Here is a 24,933-nt window from a genome sequence, read left to right on the forward strand (position 1 = left end):
TTCTTGGCTGGACTGTTTGGAAGACGATCTCCAATTCTGCTAATACAACATATCCCCTAAAATAAAAATTATAAAAGTTAATTAACGTATTCAGTTCATCAGCGAAGTAATTAAAGTAGTTTGCCTCTTACCTGGTGTCCGCCGTAGCCCTCAGTATAACCCCAGGGTTAAAATAAATCTAAAGGAATTTACCTTTCTTTAAAAATTTTGGACCTTCTAAAAAAAAACACCCGGTATATCATCATCGTTGTCGTCGTTATTATCTTAGACATATGGTACGTTCGTTCCACCACACCGACGTTAAGGGGAAGGGCATAAGTCATTATAATCATCGCCATCCGTCACGCTTCATGTCTGTCACGTCTGTTCTCCTTCTCTGGGTGACTGGCGGAAGTAGGGCTTCTGCCACAGAATGAAAGCGACAGGAAGACCTGTTCGAAGAATTCGGCCGGTACCATCTGCGACCTATCCTAGAGTGTGGTACACCGGTACTGTAGGACATTTAATGCTTGCAGCGCCTCAAGTGGAAGTGTTTGTCTTTTCAAAAAAATGGTTCTGCTTTACGCTGCAGCGCTGAAGTCATTAAATGTCAGATATCCGCTTCACCTACGCATCCTAAATGATAGCAGTGCATTTCACTTTTGTTCTCCAGAATTACTGTTACAGCATTACAACTTCGGACGGAGTCCTCAGAATGACGAACGCCGTGAACAATTGTTTTTGAACAATTCACTCGCGTTGTAAGCTTCAATGTAGGCTAGAAAGCGTGCCCTAGACGACGTGGCTGCCTCTGTCGTGGCAGGCGTACGTGCCTTGTCCGGACCGGGGCCGAGAAGCACGGAGCATGCGTTCATCTTCGCTGCAATGCGCGCAACCTTCGGACGCAGCGCAGACAGCGAGCGTCGTCGATAACGTGCGGACGCTGCACTGACGTCACTTTTGCGCACGGGAAAAACTGCTGTTCGCCGTGGCACGACGCGAGCGAAGAGAAAAGCCTGCACCGCCGCGAGAATAGGCCGGTTTTAGTAAGAAACCTGGACTGCTGCCAAGGGAGTACGGGCGTGGAGCAGCTGCTCCGTCTGAGGCCCTCGCGGCGCGTGGGCGCGAGCGACGGAAGTCTCGTCTGGGCTTCGGCTACGGCGCGGGCCCACTCGTGCACTCCGGAGGCAAGCAGACGACCCTAACTCGAAGAAGAGAGTGGTCGGCTCATTGAAGGTGTTAGCCGTGCGTAAACTCAAGGCCAGCGGCGAAGGAGTGCACGGGAAGGCGGCGGGCGCTGGAGAAGCTGAGCGGCCAACTTCCTTTTGTGCCCCGGGGTCCCGGTGTTTGTCGGGCCTTTCCCGAGGCGTTTCCCAATGGTGCATCGAGTAGGCGCCGCGCCGGAAGATGGCGCCATGCAGCGTCCGCGGCCCCCGAAAGCAATCGATGGCGCGGCAGGGGTTGTTTCTGGCAGCAGCCCAGCAGGGCCGCTTCTTGGGACGCGCGGGCCCCCCTCGCAGGGCCCCGCCAGCCTTCCCCCTTCTGCGCCCACCGCCAGTGTTGCTAGCCGCCCTGCCGGGTGTGATTCCACGCTTCGCGCGAGCGTGCACCGACGGCGTCGGTAACTCCGCCCGCCACAATTACAGCCTAGCAATATTTCCGGTGGGCGAAGAGCCGCCTAAGCGGACAGGACATCGACTCTTGCCTGCCTCGGCCGGCTGTGACTGGCTTGTCGTCGAGCCAGACACCTGGTTTGGGCCAGTTTCCCCTGTGCTGCCCTCCTCCCGTCACAGTCTCGGGATCTGCCATTGAGCCAAAAGTGCATCGTTCGTCTTTTGCTCCAGCGGCCAACTTCACCGAAACAGCCGTTATGAAGCTGCTTATGAGCGCACATTATGTTTACGGACGAATGGACAGCTACATGCAGCGAACTTTATGTAAGCAGCGTGTTCGAGGCTGTCACGCTGTCTGCAATGCGAGTGTCGCTAGAGGGTCGGTTGTCAAAATACTAGGCGCATGCAGACTTTGCACGGTCAAGAACAACGCCCACTGCTGCCACGGAAGATTGCGCGGGTGCCATGCACGTTACGTCGCTGAAAAAAAAAGTGAAATATTTGCTGCTTCAACACGCAAAACGGGAACAAACTAAGGGGCACGTGCACTGGGCCGTGGAAGAAAGATGGTGTTGAAACCATCGCGAGTGATAAAGTGACACATGAACCATCTACAGACTGGACTATATTAAATCGCGACTGAAATAAGTTGTGCGACCTATCTCAAGCGCAGGAGTCTGAGCGTGGGCATACTATAAATTGCGTCCTTTGTCACATTTTGCTATATGTAGGTTTCCGTCGGCCTTCAAAGCAGACGCGTGTTTTGCTATGCTACCCTGTCGAGTTGTCACAGTTGCGCTCGAAAACAGGTTAGGACAGAGCAGAACACCGCAGTGCAGCTAACTCTGATACCTGAAGTTGTCTTCCCCTGGGCTTGGTACGTTCGGAAGAGGGCCAGGCAAGTCCGCCAGGAGTAATCCGTTCGACAGCGAAGCCGTTTGCGCGCGGCGTGCTCGGACGCGTGTCACCACGCGCGTCCACCACCGCGCACTGCGCGCCACGGGCACTGAGCGAGAAAGGATATGGCCACTCGATGAAGAACTTGGTGTATCGTCGCAGCAGGTTGTCCTCGGAGAGGAGGAAGAGCGAGGAAGGCCCCCTGGCCCGCGGGTCGAGGCCCTTGCGCCTGGCCATGCCGGGCTCGGTCCTCAGGGCGCCGCTCCCATGGCCGCCCAGCACGCCGCTCGTCTCCGGGGCCCTCAACAGGCCGCGCTCACCGCCGCTTTCCGCCGACAGCGCCGACAGCCTGCGCAGAAACAACCACCGCGGACGCTGCATCAGGGGGCCACATTAGACGGACCAGCCTCTGCGCTTACAGCAGGCGAGAAGCGCTTGCTGGAACAAAGTCCCCGATTCCCCCAGCCTCGGCTGCCCATAGACTGTGAGGGGTGTTTAAACGTGCCCCTGAAACTGGCCAGCGGCGCATCAAGAAGCCTCTTGGCACCAAGCCACAGTGGCGCAAGACGAGGGCATTCTACGATGACGCGATCGCCATTTCCATCCAGGCCCTCAGAGATTTTGGTTACCGTGTAAATCAATCAATCAATCAATCAATCAATCAATCAATCAATCAATCAATCAATCAATCAATCAATCAATGCTCAACACCACCAGCGAGTTTTATGAAAAGCTGCACTGGAAAACTCGAAATAAAACTTCCCAAAAAATGAAAAAGCTTTCCACTGGGAGACAGGAAGAGAAAAAGAAAAAAAAACAGCAAACACGAAATAAAGAATAACCTCGATGAGAGAAACTGCGCACAGCTCTTATTGATAAACTGTCGCTTTCGGCTTCGAGTAGCATCGCGTCGTTTCGGTAGATCCGGACAGAGTTTGTGGCAGCAGCCGCGAGGCTTCTCGCGTTGTTCGGTGTGTGCACTACCGTGTCGGTTACGGCCAAGTTCAGTACTGTGTTGTTATCTAGCCACTGCGTCATTACCAGCCTGATAACTATCCTGATCGAGTAGTTGCTGTAGGCGCTCCTTAGCCCGCATCATATTCCGCTACTGGAAGCGCATCAGTGTTGTCCTGCTTGCTCTGATGCTGTATTAAAGCGCAACTACATAGGTTTTGGAAATCGACGAGGTTAAAGGGGTCGAATGTGTGTAACTTGAAGGTAAAGCACGCGCAGTCCTTTAGGGCTAGCATTTGAAATGATGACGTAATCGCCGATTAAAATCTGCTTCTCCGCAGCGCACAATGCCAAGTGGGGCGCATCATGACGTCATCGACGGTTCCGGTACATTTCCAACGAATAAACGCTTGCTTTCCAGAAAGAGAAAAACAAAAACAACGCCACCGAAGGCAAAGGCCATCGAGCGTTGTTTGCAGCATCCAACTAGGCATGGCAGGGTGCGGTTGACTGTTAGCAGAAACTTGAAATTTTACCTTCCGTGACGTCACACTAACCTTCTCCGCACTCCTCTTGTGCTGTGAGGGGAAGCCTGAAATTTAATTGTCAATGACGTCACTATTTTAAATGCTTGCGAAAAAACACTTGGCATGCATTACCTAGAGCCTACATAGATTTGACCCTTGAATAGTGCGGGATTGTCAAAAAGTGGTGCAGTTGCATTTAACTCGACAGCGTTAAAAGCCCAGCTACCCGAAAAATCCGGCGTTTGTGTTGTCGGCACTGTGAGCACGAGCATGACTCTGGCTGGTGGTGCCCAGAGTTAAACCCAGGAGCCAGGTGGGCCACCTTGTTCACGTGGCCTAGCGGCGTCATCACAACCTGCCCATCAGATAGTGAGCAAACTGCCCACCGTGGCAGCTGGCACTTAATGATTGGTCGCTCGGCAAGAGCAACCTGCATGATCCCACACAATGTCCACCGCTGGGAGCACCTGCCATCCCAAGGCAGTGGCGCATCGCTTAACCGCTGCACCGCTGCGCCAGGAGGGGTACGAGGACTCCCATGGATCCATGAAATAAAAGGAGAAAATGACCTTCTGGTTATTTGGCAATTAACCCATTACGCTACCGCGTCATACTCTTAAGGCGGAGCTTAAGTGTCTCCCCCAATTTTTTCTGGCCGCCTAGATTGTAATTGCTGTCGGATTTCTTTTTTTTTTTTTGCCGGGAATATACTGGTGCTTTGCCTGATTTTACTTGCGGTGCGTTACTCGTCGAGCGACACCAAGACCCCTGTAACAGGTGAGGTTCCCTCAGAGTCCAGGTTTGCGTTGTTATGCTTCGAGAACTTTCGGAATGCGCGGATAAGCGGGGCTTCAGCCACTTCGCACACGAAGTGGGACGGTTCCGGGTAGGGGATTAGGGACAGGGCCCGAGTGGGGTGTGGTTTAGAAGTGTGGACAGTTCCATAATGTACGGATTTGATCACGATAGCCACCGCAGTACTCGAAGCGGGGGGATCGACCTAGGTTGCCTTGTGTACACAGTATGACGGGGATATTGCGGGAAAGATGGATTTGGACGCTTCGCCGTTACATGCTGTCCTTGCTTGGTAGGGTAGGGGTACGGCGGCGCGTAGGGTGCCTCTTGGGTCGGCCGATAAGACTGAAAGACTAAGGAGAGGCTTGGGTGAGGAAAAAATAAGATTCGGTCGCTAGAGAGTAATAAAGCTATGACCTGCTCTTAAAATTGCAAATGTTTTGTCAGGAAGGAAAAGGTGCGGTAACTGTGTCACTTATATGGTGGATGGACACCTGATCCGCGCTGTAAGCGTTTTAGAATGCACTGCTTTTTTCCTCGCTCAGAAGCCAGGTTGTAGGCGCCGCCGAAACAATGAACACAGCCAGCGATTTCGATCATACAAACTTTTTGTTGGGCAGGCGGTTCTTTTAGCAAACCTTCGTTCCATCAGGGGGATAACGCCTGCCGTGGCTGCCTATGCTATAAGTAGAAAACCAGCAGAATGGACGCATTCACAGGGAGGAGGAGTACACAGGACAACGCTGGAAACCAAACAAACCGTGTTCAGCCTCCATCAGACCAGGCTGCCTTCTGCGTCAGCAACATTGCCTACCTCTCCTGCAAAGCCCGGTTTTACTCCCACTGCATAAAAAACGATCTTACGCCGCAGGACGTCATTGGTATGTTTGGTTTCCAGCGTTGTCCTGTGTACTTCTCCTCCTTGTGAATGCGGCCTTTTGTGCTGGTTTTCTACTTACCATGCACCAACTGGCCCAACAAGCTACGCTTCTTCAATCCTATGCTATAAACACCAATAAGCCTATGTGGAAGTAAAAAAGGAAGTAATATGTCTTCTAACGCACTCCCTTTTAGGGGCAGGGTATGTCTCCCGTTTTTTCTAGTAGATTTCAATCACTAAATATACAAAATGCTTACTCTTGGCAACGGAGGTATATTCCCACCGCAAAGCATAGTAATTTGGTGCAATTAGCTATGGGAGGAGGCTTTTAAATGCAAACAGAGGAGACTGAAACTGCGGTTAACAAATTGGAGAGTACACTTCAGCTCTGCCTTAAAGATATAACGCGATATCGTTAATAAGTTAACACTCATGTACGCGGAATTGGTTATTCTCAACTTTATGTTCACAGATCCTTGGGAGTCCTCACGCCACTACATCCGCAATGGTGCAGCTGTTAAAGGATGCACCACTGCCCTGGGATGGCAGGCGCTGCTCCCGGCGGGGCTTGTGCGTCCCAACTTGCTCTTCCCTAGCAACCTCTCGCGGCCAATCATTAATTTAGCAGCCACCTGGCACGGTGTACAGTTTGCTCACAATCCGGTGGGCAGGTTCTGATGACGCCACAAGGTCACGCGACCTTTAGGTGGCCCACCTAGGTTGTTCCTGCGGCGGGTGGCCGACGCCACCCTATTTTTCGCTCACAACGCCGACGCCAGATTTTGTGGGTAACGGGGCCTTTAACTCTATCGCGTTAAAACCTTCGTAACTGCTAGAACTTCGCGCGTTTTGAAGAGGAAATTTGTTTCCGTTGCCAACCGCAAATGCCCCGTATAGTTTGTGATAGAAATCTACCCGTGGGCTTGGGCAGCATCGCTGCCCCTTAAAGAGAGTGCGTTAGAGGGCAGCCTATCTCCTTTTTACTCCTTTCGTGTTTAGAGTGCAGCTGCCTACCGCGGTATCCGTCACGAGTGCAGAAGCAGCGCGAAAGAGCATAAGGAATGCCCCCGAGCACAATGTGGCCATTCCAGCACCGGCGCGCTCCGACTGTGGCTTCGCGGCATTCTAAACGAGGCGAGAACTGGTCCGCACGGTGCCGGCGTTCATTATGCAGGACCGTACTTGAAAAGCAGCACCCCCCCCCCCCCCCCCCCCCCCACACACACACACAGAATTCTCTATGCGTGGGGCACGCGCGTCGCCTCGCTGCGCGCTGGGAGCGGTGACAGATGCGACACAGTTTCCAGAAGGTCGGCCGAATAAACGCACGTGCGCGCGTATGAAGAGCGCGCACAAAAGCGGAGGTGTTTAAGTTCGCTAAGGGCGGCGAGATCTGCCGCGAGCTCCCGCCAAACTCACGCGTGGGAGAAAGGAATTTAGAGCAATAGATAAACCGCAAGTAGGCGCTCTACAGAGAACGGTTTATATTTTTGTTGTCGCCACCGGCAAGAAAGGTCAGAAACATGAAAGTCTTGGGCTCATCTTATTATGTTTACGAAGCCATCAGAAACGAAAAAGCTCGGTGGTATTAAGGCTTCTTCCGGGGAAGCCCGCCTGCTGCATTTGAATAGAGTAAGCTCCCGCTGGAAGGACGTCGGCCGCCTTCTATAGGAATTCTCGACATGAGCTCAAGCTCTTTGAATAAAAAGATGTTAATGCAGTTGAGCTCTAGAGTGCAAAAGAAAAGAAAGACACGGTTATATTTTTTTCTTCTCCACCGAGAGTATCATTGCGCATGAAACACCTTCGTGCATAGACCGCCACTGCCTAAGGGTGACAGGATTTCGAACGCCGAAATCGGTAATTAAATGCTTGCACATATTAGCGAGTCGTTCGCTGTTGTTTTCATTGACACTACGTCCTCAAACTAATTAAATTTTAATTGGCCTTTCCGGGCATGTTGAAGGTCGCATATCATGCACAGGATTATAACAGGTACGTACATCATAATGTAGGGATAAAAGTAATCCTCCAGCCTCACTTTGTATTCGGAATTTCGTTCCACCGTGTCAAGGTCGTAAGATAAAGAAATCGTAGTTGTATATATCGGCTGCTGAACAACCGTGTCTGTTCATTTACGCTTAGCGGCTCCATTTCCTTCACCTCTGGCCTCTGCTTCTCCAACGGCGAATATTTATAATGTTGACCAACACTGTGTTTACAAACATAGGGGCCGCTCGCTGGCGCCGGAGGTTAGGACGCCTCGATTCAAGAAGCTGGCATGAGGCACCCTACCGGAGGCCGCTGGGGGTATCGTTTGCGCCGTCGTCTGCTTGGCGCGCGGTTCGCTTCCGTTCGGTCCTCACGCCGTTTCAGAACTCCTTTTTGTGTAAGGTTGCCTACGGTCTCTTAGTGGGAAAACAAGTGTCTTAGTGAGAAAACGTATCGCAGGCGGCAGTATATCGGACTCCACGAGAAGCTTGTGCGATTCGGAAAAACGTCCAGCTAATAGAGCGCCTGTTAGGGGTTCACTGCGACGTTTTAAAAAGATAGCTTCGAAATGACGTTGCACACTTAGTCACACTCTTCGCAAAGCACTCGCCAACTGTTAGCGAACCGCCGCCTTCTTGAGTGCACTGTGAAACGAGCGAACAAAATTCTGAAAGTTTAGTTTACATGTGTGTCCATAGGTCGCGCTCGCGCCCGGTGCCCCTCTCTCGCCATCGATGACTTCCACACGCATGTATCATAGCGTTTTAAAAACACACATTGCTTTTGAAACAACGTTTAACACTTTCACAGTACTCGCCGGGTATATTCGGCGTTTCTTAACGAAGGGACCACACCGTAGGTGCACAGCGAAATCAGAAAATTGCTTTAAAACTTTTTGTTTACAAGCATTTCTATGGGACCTAACCCAACCTTTTACCCCCAGCCAGCGACAGCACCGCCCTCGCATCTTGTTTACGTAACAGATCGGTGTTGATGTATACGCATCATGCTGCACAATCACGAAGCGTGTTTAAGCAGTCAATGAAACTTTTTATGTGGTTTTCACCCTCTTTGCTCTCGTGTGACATATGCAGAGGGTTTTGTCAACATTACAACCTTGGGCCGCTGACGTGCGCCGATGAGGTCAAAGCTCCGTCCGTGAAAGGAACTCTCTGAAAATCTAAAAGCTGCGAGGTCTGACCCGAACCCTTCGCGCCATCCCTCTCTCTCTCTCTCTGTTCCTTGCATGCGGGGAATAGAAATGTCCAAAAAGTGCAAAGATGACATGGCGCGCACTGCCCCTAGCATTCGGAGACTCTTCAGCGCTAAAACCCCACCAAGCAAAGCTTACCGCTTTTCAAGCGCAGCATTGGTCGTGTTAAAGGACGAGTAATATTTTTGCAGTTTACAGCCAGTAATACAAAGCGCGTTCATTCTTCACGAACACTCGATTTTTAGCCATATGTGCAAACAATTCGAAAGAATGAATAACATTTTCACAGAGCATACAGCAAAATTTGTACTTTTTCTAAAACGGCAAGTCTTGTTCGCATCGCCATGCATGTTCCTTCACCACACAATCGGACATCTGCTGCAGTGCACGAAACTGCCATACAGCAATTGACCATATATGCAGTCGCACGTGTTCGGAGTTATACCACTTCGAAGTTTTGCCGCGCGTTGTTTCTGAACGTCCTCACTTGTTGACATTTCGATGTTCGATGCCAGGAATAAATTGCTTATCTTGCTCGGTGCTTCGTCTCAGAGGGAAATAACTGTCTGGGTGCCCTGAGACACAGGTATTATTCGTAAAAACGCGGACTAAAAATCACAAACGCATGCTAGTCAGAAGGCTTGTAAACAGTAAACAGGGCTAACAGGGCTAAGGTCTGCAAAAAAAAAAACAACAACAAAAGGCAAACGCACAGCCTTGGAACATGTGCTAAACGTCAACTGTATAGCAGCAAAAAGAAAAAAAAAAGCCGAGTTGTTCTATTTACCCGAACTTTGTTTTACTTCGTAAACGCATTCAGAACTTTCTAAAGCAAAGTGATCCATAACAAATGACGCTTTCTGCTGGGGCCTTAAGCAGTCGGAGAACTGGACAAACGCTATCACCCACCTCCCTTTTCAGCATTTATATGTGCCATAAGGCCTTGTTATGTGAGATGAGCGAATACGAACCCAAAACCAGTTCAGTATTAATGATTTCTAAAGCTTGACCCTGTAAGCATATTTTAAAATAATTGAAATATGTTGTTGTGAGCGAACATTTACAGTTCAGTTGTCGCCGAAGACGTTCATATAACACTCCAGTAGAACCACCTCACTGAATTCGTCTTGTTGAACGGAACTTGTCTCTTGATCACTTCGATCTCCTTCCACTGATCCCAGAAACTTTCTTAGGGCAGTAATCATGACTACTGCCTTCTGGTTTGCGCGCTTACTAACGACCAGCATTGAAATTTCTTTTGTATCAACGCTGAGCGCTTTTAAGCACACGCGGAAAATTGCTGGCAAATTCCGAATGCTCCTAATGCATATAGATGCATCAGGAAGAAGTTCGTGAATGAATGCTATTAAGCATCTTTTACCATCTTTATACTTCTCATTATAAGACCACTAGCTCGTAAGGTGAAGGTTCCCGGTCTATGCGTAGTAGTCGGGGCTGTCAATATCAAGCCTCCGCACGAATGGCTTTTGAAGAAAGGATAGGAAAGAAGCAGAAACTGTTTCACTTCTCGGTGGACACCTCAACCGCACTGTTGGCGGAAGAAGGCAGGAGTGAAAGTAGAGAGAAAGATGCGCCGTGTTGAAGGACTCTGGATAAATTTCGACTGCATGGAGCTGTTTAACGTGCATTGACATCGTACAGCACAAGGGGCCTCTTCTCTTTTCTTTTTTTTTTGCGTTTCGCTTCCATCGCAACGCCTCCTCTGCGGCTCGCGTCCGGCCGGAGCGCAGAACGCGACCAGGGACGCATGACTGGTTCGTAGCGTCGTTCTGCATCATGGACTGGCCCTTTCACTCCTTCCTTCCGGGCCCAGTCCAGGCGTCCACTCAGTCAGAGACCGCTACGGCGTCTTTTCTTTCCCAGACGCAAATGCGCACTCTGTAGCTTGAGCGCTCCTCGCTTCTTTGCCCATTACCCAGTCGAAGACGTATCCTCTTGGCGGAACATTGGCTAGCGGGCTGAGGATCACCCCCGAACTCTGCCCATTTTGTTTTGTGTTCTCGCTGCCTTAGGCGACCGGATGCAGCCTCCGCGCAGCAAGGATATCCGTGTCGCGAGCATGTCATGAGTGGTGGAGTCGCAGCTCCGCTCTGGGGCCCCCTCAAACTTGTTTTCTTGGATCGCTAGGTTGTGTTAAGGCGCTGCCTTCGGCTTGGGAAACTTCACAGTACGTTGTCGAAGAGCGCTGACATTTCGCTACCAGTCCGGGAGCTGCCCTGTCCGGCTGAAGGCGGTGTCAGTCGCATCGCGGAATAACATCGTGCAGAAGCTCGGGGGACGGGCACGGTGCGTAAATGACCGGCCAGGACTCGCAAGCGGGAAGAGGCGCAAGCGAACGGAACAAAGGCAGTCGCGCCCATATAAGCGTTCGCGGCAGGAGCAATGGGCCGAGGGCAAACGTAAGGCGCGTGCGAACTACACGGTGTGTGTCCGCGATCTCCAAGCCACCCATGAAAGACGGCAAGATCCTCATGCTCATAATCTACCTGTGGTAAGGGCGCACACCGTCATAACCGCGCCAGATGGACCAGCTAAATCATAAATCAGAAAAGCATAAATAGCAAAAGCGCAACGGGAAACGTGCCACCTCATCATCCGCATGATCATGAATGTGTAATCGCAATATTTTTTTTTTTTCATCCATATCGCTCTCTGTCGTCTTCGTCAGTTGAACAATTACGAAATGACGCTGTACAGACTTTCCAGTGAGAAGACAAACAAAATGGAGCGCAGCAAAACTCTTCCGACGTTCGCTTTTTCGTTTTTTGCTTTTCACGCGACGGCATCACGATGGATCAAGAATGGAGGTGGCGTTTCACAGCGCACCAGCAACGGAAAAGCAGCGTGCGATGCTATGCTGAACCTGTATCGACGGTTTCTCGCGCATGCCGCTAGCTGGCGGGGAATAATCTGGAGCTGCGAATATGAACCCAAAAATGGTGAGCGAAATTGGGCGTAAGGTCCTTCTATAGACTGAACGCAGCACCATGCTGCGATCTTGCCGCCGAACTCTTCGCCTTTGCGCCTACTCTCCGATTTCCCTTCCTTGCATCTGTGATTGGCCCATTGTGCCCATGTGATGCCTTTCACGGCTGGCAGTAGTTTTTATTTTGCTTCGGAAAAAGGCTCAAAACTTCCGCGTATGCAGGAAACGCGTCCGCGTCGTAACCGACTGGGCAAGTGATTGCAGAAATTATTACTCCCTGAGTGGAACAGCCTGTAATCATGATGCAAAAGCATGGCAAAGATTCGCTTTTTTGTTTTTTCAAATCCAATGACACGTTCTGACCCTTCCACATCCGGTGCGCTCGCAAGCGATAATGGGCAAGGAAATTCGAGGAGGAAACTGGCCAGAAAGATGGGATGTCGCCACGCTCTAAGCATACATCTTTTCAAATTCACTCTTTTTTTGTAGAGCCAATATCCCTACTCGGCTGTGGTAGCAGCGTTCCAATTGGCGGATTCTACAGAGGCAGTTTGCCGTACACACGCGGCATTCCAAAATGCACGTGCGTTTAATGAAGTCGTAAAGGGTGAAATATTCACCGCGACTCGCAGCGATGCCCAGCGTCCAGCGAAGCTGTGCAAGAAGGTAAAGGCGGCGTGCAAGATCGAGGTGCACAGGTGATTCGAAAGCGCGACAGTGCCAGCACTGGTGATTTTCATTACCTAGAAGAGGCGCTTCGATTCATCCAATATGGCGACACTACGGAGGACTACTTCTGGCCGCCGCTTATGTAGAATCGTGCTCGTTTTAAAATTTCACGACAAACTCGCGCCTGTTTGTCGATCGTGGCGACATCGCGAGAGGCAGTCGTTCGTTGTTCGACGGTGTAAAAGGAATAAACGAGGGACAAGAAAGAAATCGCTGCCCCATCGTGAGAAAACGCCTTGCGTGAATCCGCAATGTGAACCGTGAACGCGCACTTTGGAGAGAATCTGAAAACAATAATACCGACGTTGAAGACTTGTACAACGGGTCAGTGACAAAACTACAAGCGCAATTTTTTTTTGCATTCAGTACTACGCGTAAGCAGAACTCAGTGACTGCCATGCGGCTTGCGCAGAAAACAAGCCAGAAACGTTCGCACTTTCGAGTGAGTTTCAGGTGCTAAAGTTGCTCTGTTTTAGAATTTTTTAGAGCTCATAAATTTTAATGACCACGTGCTACTTTAGACATGAACATAGAATAATAATTGTACGTATATAGGCAGAAAACGAGAATAATATGAGATTCGTCTTCCCCACGCACTGTTTTCTCGGAGCAATCGCAAATTGCTGTCTCTTTTTGCTCGAAAAAAGTGGATGGAAAGTTTGTAATGAACGTACGGCCACCACGACACAATCTTTTCGTCTATTTCTTTTCGGCTCTTACCATCCACCCATCTGAGTGCATGTCGCAGCGAAGACATGGGACAATAAGTGCGTAAAGGATCATGACGGAATGGAGTTCGAGTAAATCATTACAACATCCCCCCTCCCTCCCTCCTGGCGGCGTGGATAAGAAAAAATTCAGGGGGCAGTTTGTTGGCCTAAAGTGCGGTGAGGTGAAAGCATTAAGCGCAGTGTTGCTGCTTGCGTCCCTGATGTATGGTTAAGATGTTAAGCTTCGCCTCTAAAAGTGGAACGCGACAGCGTCTTGCAACGCTGCCAGGGAGTCCACAAAACGCCATCGCCCATTCGGCTCTACGCCTTGCTCGACGGTAAATTGGTTTTTGAGGAAAGGAAATGTATATTTCTCGCATATCTCGGTGGACACCTGAACCTCGCCGTAAGGAAAAGGGGGAAGATGGGAGTGAGCGAAGATGCCGTATTAGCTAGAAGCGCTTTTGTTCGTTTCAAACCATCGAGCTGGCATGGCGGAGTGGTTAACGTGCTCGTCTCGCACTCCGGAGACCCCACAGTTCGATTCCCCAACTCGACCAATTTCCGACTCTGTTTTATTTATTTATGTGGTGTGACTAGAAAGGTTAATTACGCTAATTAGTCTTTACCATTGTTATAATGCCAGCCATCATGTCCTGTCACTCACCTGTCAAGGGATGGAACTCTCTAGAATGTTCGACACAATGTCTATGAAACGTCTAAAAACATCTAACTATTAATGATGGTTAATGATAGTTAAGCATAACTTGCACATTTCGTGATACTAGTTAATCTATGGTTAGTGATAGTTAACGTGACCTTAACTAGTACACTGATTAATTAGTGTTGTTAAGGTACAGGCGCAGTGCCATGTGCCACTTCCTAACTACTACTAATTGCCAATTATTCATTTAGTCATTAAGTGCAATGATATAATCATGAAATACCTTTATATCCTGTTCCGATGTCTTTCGATTGCACGCCAAGTATCGATTGGCTATTGATTGGCATATGCCCATATAAGGCATGCATCCGAAACGCGGACACATTTGCTTACACGTCTTGGTCACGACAGTATGAGGCATTAAAGGCTTTCGCCTTAAAAAACCATACACGCACACCGCAGTAAGGCATCTTATTATATGGACATTAAAGCCCAAAGCTCCTTGCACTCCCGTGAGCCGTGTGTGCTCAGCGGTATTAGTTAACAAATAGTGCCCCATATTTACATCTGTCTATGCAGATTACCTCTACAGAAATAGAGACTCGATTCTTGATAAGAACTACGCTTTCATGGCCCTACAAGCGCTGCTCTACACATCGTGCGAACTTCCTGCCCCGTGCCCTTTTTGTATGGCTGACAATAGAGAACCCGCGCAGTGACACTTACCGGCTCTTCTATTTCGTCTGTATGCAAACGTCCACGTAACAGGGCTTCCGAGATAAACTTTCACAGCAAAACTGTGACGACAACGTTTCAGTGCGATGACGAACCACTCACGCAACTGTTAAAATGTCGTGGTTCAGCGCGCCATCCTTCTTAGGATGTTCGCGGCGCCCCCGCAGCGTGGCGCCGATTTGCTTTTATAGGGTTCAACATACAAAAGTGACTCATGCTATGAGGGATGCGTATAGTGAAGGGCTCCGGATAATTTCGACCACCTGGGGTTCCTTAACGTGCACTGACATCGCACAGTACACGGGCCTCTAGAATTTCGCCTCCATCGAAATCCAACCGCCGCGTCCAGGATCGAGCCCACGTATTTCGGGTCAGCAGCTGAGCTCAATAACCGCTAATCCACCGCGGCGGCTTTGGCGTCGGTTTCGTGAAACTCGTCAATACAGATCAAGCTGCCGTTCCTCCTCTCCCCTTTCGCTAACCCTACGGCATCACTCCATAGAGTTTGCCTGCACTTGGAGAGTGTAGCGGAGCGAGTCAGTACACCGCCTGCTGTCGAACAGATCGGAACCAAGCAGTCGACTCCCCAACCCGACTCGACGACATCTGCATGAACGAGTCGAACCTGTCAAGCCGATTAAACGGCGGAATGAGCGGTTCATTAAACGTAGCTTCAGTCATCTCGATGGTTGATTTTGACGCGATGGAATGGCGCATCATCGGGACAGTAATCTGAAGTGTTCGAAAACATTAAAGTTAGGGCGAAAACGAAAATACTCAATTTCGCCTCTCTGTGCAAAAGCTCTAGCCGGCACGAAGAGCGCGGGCAAGAGTTAGAAATATCGAACGCACCAAAAGCAACATTTACAAGAACACGGCTGAGTACGGTTGAACGCGTATGTTCAGCAGGGAACTGATTTTAAGGCTGCAAACGCTCGCGGGCTGGATTAAGTCGCTACAAAGGATAGGTTGACTCTCTAGACGCCTTCGGTATTCTTCACTTAATCCCATTCACGCCTGAGAATTGGATTAGTGGCAGGTGCGAGCGGAATGGGGGCTTCTTTGCTGCTTGCGCCCCCGAGCCTCCGAGGTCGCGTCACGGCTGGGTTGATCCGTCAATAACGAGCTCATGTAAACCCGCGGTTGGCGCATACGTATGACATTGCTCAGCTCGCGATGCTGATTCAATACACTTTCGTTCAGGCACGCGAGCCTTTAATACGAGTGTCGTTCACGCATACGAGAAAAATGTGCAAAGAAGGCAGTTGTACAAAAGGTTCCCGGCTTTGTGTGGACCAGACATGTCTCTGATAGATAAGTAATGCACCACAATGAAATGCATGCCTGACGTAAAACATTCCGAGGATTTGGTAGTGAGAAAGCTCCTATGGGCAGCACAAAGCTTCGTGACTCCCTGGTGCTTCCTTACACGAGATCTTTTGCCTCTGCGCTCCATTAAAGACGTCGACAAGAAGAGCAGTGATGCAGTGAGCAGTGAGCCTGGGAGCTGGGAGCCATACAGGCGAGAGTGGAGAGCTGAAAAACGCGATTGAGAGCCGCCCGGGCAGCTGTAGCTGATGATCGAGCTCATGAACCAAGGCGAAGACGACTCCTTCAGCTGCAGCATCCCCCCCCCCCCCCTCCCCCCAGACATCAGGCAGTCATGACGAGCGACCAGAGTCGACGGCGTTCTCAACCGAGTCCTGATGAAGTCACCTGGCCAGTAAGTGGTCAATGGTCACAAGCTTCGCTCTTCAGGCAGAGGGTTCATAAATAATGCTATTTTGCCGGCTTACCGCTGTGCTGGGACATTAGTAAGCATGAAATGCTTTTAGCTACCTTTTTTTCCCGACATCTTACCGGATAACGGCGAAACAAAAGCCGAATTCGACGCGGATTTCAGTCCGACAGTGTAGTTACATACGAGAAAAAAAAATAGTTTCCAAAGAACCGCGCTTGACTGACACCTTAGATCACGAGACCATAACCGCATGATGAAAACAGCGTTTCCAACAAGTATTTCCACACATGAACCGCACTTGCTAAAGATCATGTGGCCAGAATGAATGGTGCTACGTAGACCGCATGCACCACTTGGAAGGGTAGGTCGCCGCGCTAATAACACGTGGTGGTCCGTTAAGAGCGCATAGTGACTGTGTGGAAGCGAAGACGACGCGTATTGCACCGACGAAGAGCCACTGGAGATAGTGACTTCACACGGACGCAGTGTGCAGGGGCTTAAATCGTTATAATCGTTATGGGTCCCTCTTCATGCTTGGTAAGATCAGCCCGCGCGCATCCACGTGCTCGGCAGCACGATTGCTGCACCGGTTGACGAGGCTTGGGGATTCAAAAGCCAACAAGCGTCTCCAAAATCCGGAACGCAACGTGTACTTGATGCCGGAGCTAGGACGCACTCTGCTGATGGGCGACGGGTGCTTCATGCGGCCGCACGCAATCGCATGAAGGCAGCCGAGCACATCGCCACCGGCAGTGAAACAGTGCGGCCGAATGCCCCGGCAAATGCGCATACAACTTAGCCGAGACCGATTCAAGTTCCAGCTAGCAGCAACTATGGGCAACATAGTCGTTTTCACTCACGTGAACTATTTTTCAAATACAACGTGATGCCTATTATGACGATATATGACTACCGATTAACTAAGCTTTATAAACAGGAAATAAAGGATGGCCGTGCATTCTTAAGAGTCAGCGAAACTACGAAACAACGCCCCCAGCCATATTACCCGTTACAACGAAACCTGGAATGAAAAATATACCGCACAACATATGGCCTACAAATACTGCAAAATCAGTTGCCGAGTATATTAAATAAACTGAACAGGGAAAACGTACAGCCAGAAATATATACATTAAAAGAACTCGGAAAATATTACATGTCCAAATGATTCTTTGGCTTTGTCACTGAGAGTCCGCAAATATACTGATGTTATTGCCACCGGACGAGTGAATAGTAATTATGATTGTTCTCTCTTGCCTGACTCGAGTGTGTATGCATTTTTGTAACTTTTATTGTTTCAGTTAATTTGTTTTGTATTTTTTCCTTCCTTATAACATGCTAATTCTATGTTCTATCTACTCTCTAAGAGTGGAATTTCATTGCAAAGCGTGTATTCTGTACTGCATTGCACTGTATCGTCCTTTTAAGCAAGCAATGTCACTGTACCACTGTCTAGTGCATGAGGGCCTGGGGCTCTTTCAAGCTGACATTTATGACAGCTTTTACTGCCGGCCTCTAGTGTCATGCATCGTACATGACAGGAATAAAGACATTATTATTATTATTATTATTATTATTATTATTATTATTATTATTATTATTATTATTATAATGATAGCGTTGCGCTTATGTGCCGGCTTCTTTTAACAAATTGCCGGAGGAAACCTTCACGGCTAGTTCCAGAGGCAAACTTCGATAATTATTGCAGAATGAATGGTAGAGTTCCTCGTTTAGTGCAATCTGTTTCGTTTTGTCTGATTTTGCGCCTTTATGCTCTTTTCAGTTTTGTTTTGTATGGACTCACTAATTTTTAGTATGCTCTTTTTCATCTTTACTGTTTTGGTTTTTTCTTTGTCTATGTACGCATTTTCACGCTTTTCAGTCACTATGTATTTTTTTTTAGGCACGGTCCTACAAGCCATCTAAAGGCTTAGACCGGCCTGTCTCGCCTGTAGTGCTATTGAAGGTGACAAAATAAATTATTATTATTATTATTATTATTATTATTATTATTATTATTATTATTATTATTATTATTATTATTATTATTATTATTATTATTATTATTATTATTATTATTATTAAGCCGCAGGTGACAGCTGCCTTCGGCAATGAGACAGACCTCAATTTCTTTTTTTTTGGCACAGCGCAGCTGACAGCGTTGGGGCGAACATGCTAGAGGCGGGAACGTCTCGGCGTTAGCCTGGGAAATTTTGCCTCATATAGACACACTCATACCCTTCTAGCTTCTGCAGCTCATGTTTGTTGAATATGTTTGGAAGATGCACTGTGGCGTTCGTAGGTGGCATTTCCTCGCTCTGTTAGGCTCAAACCTTTTCTGTTTTGGGTGTTTGAAATGAACGTATCACACTCACAGGATTACAACGCACTAGCTACAGCCGTGAAAAAGCGGCGGTTGTGAAACTCGTTACGGTTTTAAAACTTTTGGACAAAACACACAGAGAACGAAAACAAAAGAGTGAAATTTTGCGCTGTCTTCGACCGACATCAGCGTTAATTCAATCGGCTGCGGATTTACGAAACGAAGGCTGCTGGTCTGCATATCTTTTCGTTTTCCCACACTACACTAAAGAATAACGACATCAGCGGGGACGGCAGCGAGACGTCACGGTTCCACGTCCCAGCCTTTATGAACAATGAAGGGAAGTGCGCCCGGCAGCTCTCGGAACGCGTCAGGAAGCCCGTACGTGTTGGCAGTCGACGAGTTCAGGAAGTCGGCATTTGACCGGCAGCGATCACTCCGAAGCGGAAATTACGAAACCAACTTTCAAGAATTTAAGTGCCCAGCTCGGTCCCCTCTAGCGCGGGATCATTACGTTGGCGTTGGGACGACAGGGGGACCTATCCTCCCTTGACCCTCAGCCGTCCCCTATTCTCGTTTTTCCTCCTCCTTTCTTGCTCTTCGCCATTCCTAGCCACTACTCTGTGGACGTGCGCTACTCGACGGTCAGCAAGTGGGGTGGCAAATACATCCCATACTCTGACGCTTCCTATTAGTGCTGAAGGGCGCGACGAAAGTCACGGCGTAGGCGTTTTTTAAAGCTCTCCAACACTTTTATTCTGCACCTAGGCAGCCGCTAAACAAATCCACGTGGCAAAGCATCCAAAGATGACGCAGGTGTAAGTAACGAAGGCAGCAGCGACGCGGCTATAGACGGAAAGAAAAAAAAAACATTTACTGACTAATAATTTATGGAAGGATGCCAGAAACCTCGGTGTAGAACAAATAAATCCGTTTTCAATATATCGACCTAGTGCATGCGCAAAGTCGGCTTCTTATTTAAACGATAGTCTGAAAAGCCGCCCTCGGTCACTATGTGTAAAGTAAACCAACGCAACTACCTGAGGTGAGTGCACTACGAGTACGTGTACCACCTTGGATAGCGGTGACGACCAGCAGATATACAGTCACCGCCACTGGCCGCATTGTTGGTGAAAGAAAGAAAAGAAAGAAGAGCATGTGTACGTGTCTGCGGCGCTTGCTGTTAAACAGCCGAGCCCGTTCCTACTTCGCGCTTGACACTGCACGGTCCGAGCCTATGATCTTAGTTCAACGACCTCGCACAGCGAATGACCGATGCGCGGCAATGGTGCGTTATGCTACCCAAGCTGATCGCGATCAGCGTAGATTAGATTAAGCTGGGTTGGATAACGATGAGTCATAGTATTTTTCCGCTGCTGCATCAACTTGCTCCTCGGTTGCACGTAGGAGTGTTGCCGGTCTGTCTCAATTTCCCTAGGATGTTGTCTTGCACCACACCCGGCTACTCACGAACTGTGTTGCTCAACCATTTTAGGAACTTTTAAGAAGCGCAAAAACGTGAAATGAAGAAAGTGCGGTCACCTGCGAGTGGTACTTCCGAGGGGCGTGAGATGTCGTGAACAGATTAAAATTATTCCAACTTCTTTGTGAGAACAGTTAGGAGTGCTTCGAGGCATTCTTGTATTTTTTCTAATCAAGCCGTTCCTGGATAGTTTTGCCTTCCAAGCATGCGTGCCTGCTAACTGGCGCACAACTGAATTCAGAGACGTCTCCAGCATTCCAGGTCGCCCATTTGTGAAATGCAGGAGGCACAACGGCCAACAACAGCGTGTAGCACAGCATCGGCCGTCAAGCATGCGAAACACGGCACGAGTACATCCTCCATTGGGCCTCACTCAGTGCCTCGAAAGATTGGAGCTGTTCATGTACCAAAACGAATTTTAAAGCAAGAGCATTACAAATCCCATGACGAAAAAAGCTGGCGGCATGTGTATGTGTGTGTGTTTACTCGCAGATGGCACAAAAAATCCCAGCGATGGCAAGGAAAACAGGGTGGCGTCATCAAGCGGCCGTAGGACGCAGACAGCAAGCCGAACACCACCATTTGAGATACACATGTTCGTTTATATATACTCAATACTGGCTGACCTTCATGTGGCGCCAGTTTTCCTGACATTCGTACCAAAATTGTCACGTAACCGTTTGTCGTACAGCGTTTCGGGTGGCGTCATACGATTTCTCTTTGCATATAGCTTTATGTGCTAGTCGAGTTGGAGGCTAGCTTGCGACAGAGATTCGAACCAACGACATGCGCAACTTCAATAGTATGGGCAATTTGCATTTCGTCTCCATCGTATTGCTGCACGATTCCTGTACCTGCGTTTGATCCATCGTTAGGCAATATAAAAAAGAGGGAGGGGGGAGGCACTTTTATTTGTCGCAAGCCAGGAATGTGTTTTTATACTGTTGGGAGGAGTATTCTTTCCGGGATATTTTTCAGCGGAATTTGAAAAAAAAAAAAGACCTGCCTTTGGACTGTTCTGGCAACCAGCTTTTACCAGTAAAAAGGATAGATTTGATTTGTTCATCAGATTGTTGATGATTGACATCATCAGTGAGGATGTCATCCAACTATAGATACGAATATGCTGCCGGGTCTACACAGAACCTGACGCTCTATAATGGCTGCTAGACGACATGGTGATGAAAGCGCTAAGCCTGTGAGGCTGTGCACTCAAGGAGCCCACACCAACACAATTTGAACGCTCAAGCTTTTGCAGCCTTAACCAAACATGCTTCCGAGGATGGAAGCTTCAGCCTTTACATCAGTGCCCGCTTTTTAATATTCCGGTTATCACAGGCAGAGCGACACTTCACGAACACGTATGCTTTTCTTTGCCCCACGCTACTTTCTTCAAAGTTGATTCAGCAGTAAATGGTTTGGTTTGGTTTGGTTTATGGGGTTTAACCTCCCAAAGCGGCTCAGGCTATGAGAGACGCCGCAGTGAAGGGCTCCGGAAATTTCGACCACCTGGGGTTCTTTAACGTGCCCTGACATCGCACAGTGCACGGGCCTCTGGAATTTCTCCTCCAAGGAAATTCAACCGCCGCAGCCGGGATCGAACCCGTGTCTTCCGGGTCAGCAGCCGAGCACCATAACCACTGAGCGACCGCGGCGGCTCAGCAGTAAATGAAAAGAAAGAATATTCGGCGGAATGTAACGACCTCCGCTTTCGGACGCGTAGTACCGTGGCTCGCCTTCCGCAGTCTCTTCCCTTCGTTTTTTTTTTTCGCGAAGACAACTTAATTTTTTTTTCCCATGCGTGAACTATAAAATATTTACCTTTTTTATGCCTGTTTACACATTTTTTAAGTGTGACCTATAGTTTATGTGATGATGACCTTAGCCTTTCGTTTTATGCGCACTACTATGAGAGGTGTGCCCCTTTACACCTCCTGACACCTGTTTCATTTTGTGAGGGAAGTCATTTGGGTTGTTGAGGCGGCTTTGGTCTTGCTTTTCATGCAATATACGATAAAAAATTTTCCTCTTCGTGCTTCACACAATTCAAGATGTGGAACAAACAGCTACAGGTGCACATTTTTGAAGCCACGCGGCGTTAATTGTTTTCTTTTGCATACCACTATTTATTTTTGAGGGACACTGGCGTAAAAAAAAGCAAAGGTTGAAAGAAATCCAAAAATAAAAATGTAGGGCATCACCACCGCCAGACGCCGCTGCTCGGCCCAGTGGTGCGAGACATGATGTCATAGAGTATCGGGCTGAGGATAGCCAATCAGGTTCTTGTGTTGTATCCCCTACATTCTATAACTACGAGGTCTGTTAGAAAAGTATCCGACCTTTGGCCGAAGAAAAAAACTGGCATAACTGGAGCGTTGGAAACCTAATAACCTTCAAAGTAGTCTCCTTGGGGCTCCATATACATCACCCATCGGAGCTGCCATTGTTGGAAGTATTCCGAAAAGGCCCTTTTCGGAATGGAATTTAGCTCTGCCGTCGTTGCAGCCACAATGTCCTTTCTTTTCTGAAATGGCGCTCCTTTCAATGGCCTCTTCATTTTAGGAAACAGCCAGAAGTCGTAGGGGGACATATCAGGAGAGTAAGGAGCCTGTTGAACTACAGGAGTCTGGTTTTTCGCCAGAAAAGTCTGAATCAAATGCGAGGAATGTGCAGGAGCAATGCCGCGAGGGATGCGCCAATTTCCTGTTGACCGCAACTCCGGTCTCTTGCGCCGCACAGCACCACTTAGGCGATGGAGGACATCCCTGTAGTACCATTTAGTCATTCTTTGACCCTGTGGGGTGCGTCCTCGTGGTGTGCCACACAGAGGGAGTCAAAAAAGCAGTCAGCATCACTTTGACATTGCTGCGCACTTGGCGGGCCTTCTTTGGTCTTGGTGACGTGGAATGCGTCCTCTGTGACGACTGGGATTTGGTTTCCGGGTCGTACCCGTACACCCAAGACTCGTCACTAGTGATTACGGCGTCGGTGACGTCAGGGTAACTGTTTGTGGAATCCAGCATCTCCTGTGAGACTTCAACACGAAGCTGTTTTTCTCCACCGTCAGCAGCTTCGGCACGAATTTCGCTGCCACTCTCTCCATGGCCAAATCTTCGGTGATAACGGAATGTACAGAAAAATTGCTGATGTCCACCTCTTCCGCAATTTCTCGGATAGTCACACAACAGTCCCGCATCACCACAGCGTTCACTTCGGCAATGGCCTGGTCATTTCGGCATGTTGATGGCCGACCGGAGCGTGGCTCTCTCTCCACGGATGTGCGGCTGTCTTTAAACCAGTTGCACCACTGCTTAATCTGTGTGCTGCTCATAGCATCATCACCGAAAGCCGTCTGAACATTTCGAATGGTTTCCACTTGGCTATCGCCAAGTTTCTGGCAAAATTTGAGGTAGTAGCGCTGCTCCTCTCGCTCCGCCATTTTCCTTGCAACAAAAAACCGACGAGAGCACTGCGCACTGCCTCACTCAAACGCTGCTTCCCAGCGACTGACGCTATCGGCAGGCGGAAAAAAATCCGTGCATGCGCACGAGGGTTCAAGGTCGGCTGCTGTAAGTGCGCTTGTTTCACATCCGTCAGGTGTTCGCAAAAAAAAATAATGTCGGATACTTTTCTAACAGACCTCGTATATGTGTTTCTGGGAGGCGTCTCAACTAGCGCCGCTAGCGACCCTGACAGGAAGTTCACGAACACACTTTAACATCGATACGAAAAAAATCCTGATGAGAGGCTTGATTAAAACCATTATTCGGAGCGGTAATCTGATGAAACCAGCGACAGATAATCCGGCCATGCGACGTATCAAAAGCAGTGACCTTAAGTTTGTGAATTTATATGCATGAACAATTTTTTTACGTTTTCGTCTTTTTTTCTCGTCCCACGGGATCGCAGTACTTGCAGCAGTGCTTGCATAAACTTGTATCATGTGTTCGCAATACTCAAGCATTGCACAATACAGAAGTTTCGTAGCAGTTTTCCCACGTCACAGTTTCCTTCCCTCAAAAACGAATAGCTATTTTTACTACTTGCGTAACCCTTGACTGCTTAAATCTTATCTCCAGGTGGCTTTAGATAATATAGTCAGGCTCTCGCTCTCTTAGTACAGTTTGCCGCCATTAGGCCTTTTATTTTTTCATTAAGGGCTCCGCCATCAACGTTTTTATTTACAAAGAGCATGGTTACGTACGCGTTATTTTTTTCAAGCGGCACGCTTCTGCAAGAAAGATGTACTGCAGAAACAAAATGATTCATATGCAAAAACCACCGTGTACCGCGATTTTGGTGCACGTTCAATAATTCCAGTTGGTAGAATAATTTCTACCAACTAAAGAGGAAGTGTGCGCACTTTATGGTTTCGTATATTGTACTGTCATGCCCTGTTGTGTAACCTAGGCACGTAATTTGGAATGATTCATGCCTAGATTCATACATTTCGTCTTCCACCATTTATTGCCACAGCTTGCGACGTGAGGTCGGTGCTGACTAATGAGAAAGTGGCAATGAAGTGAACCGGAATGAATAATTATCGCAAAATACAGTAGGATAATCTAGATGTGAGCTAGTTGGTTGATATTGCACTAAAAACAGCAGCCAACGAGGGACAGCACACAGCAAGGAGACACGACAGGAGGCTGACTAACAACTGATCTTTATTTGGGCGCACAGAATAATGTATAGGCGAAAAGGAGGGAGGTAAAGGGGAGGAGACAGGAAAATAAAAACACTGCGCAGTC

At 48.7% G+C, this 24,933-nt stretch overlaps 1 protein-coding gene across 14 annotated transcripts in view; it reads right to left on the reverse strand.

Moving 5' to 3' along the window:
- LOC149352481 (voltage-dependent calcium channel type A subunit alpha-1-like) overlaps positions 1–24,933 on the reverse strand; it is a 501,434-nt gene that overhangs the window by 88,277 nt on the left and 388,224 nt on the right. For all 14 annotated transcript variants that reach the window (XM_089581672.1, XM_089581660.1, XM_089581669.1 and 11 more), the window contains one exon: positions 2,617–2,838. In XM_089581672.1, coding sequence (XP_089437798.1) covers positions 2,617–2,838 — 222 coding nt within the window. The remainder of the gene's footprint in view (positions 1–2,616; positions 2,839–24,933) is intronic.

This window comes from Amblyomma mixtum, chromosome 3 (assembly GCF_055824585.1).
Source record: "Amblyomma mixtum isolate Tamu chromosome 3, ASM5582458v1, whole genome shotgun sequence".
Classification (NCBI taxonomy): domain Eukaryota; kingdom Metazoa; phylum Arthropoda; class Arachnida; order Ixodida; family Ixodidae; genus Amblyomma; species Amblyomma mixtum.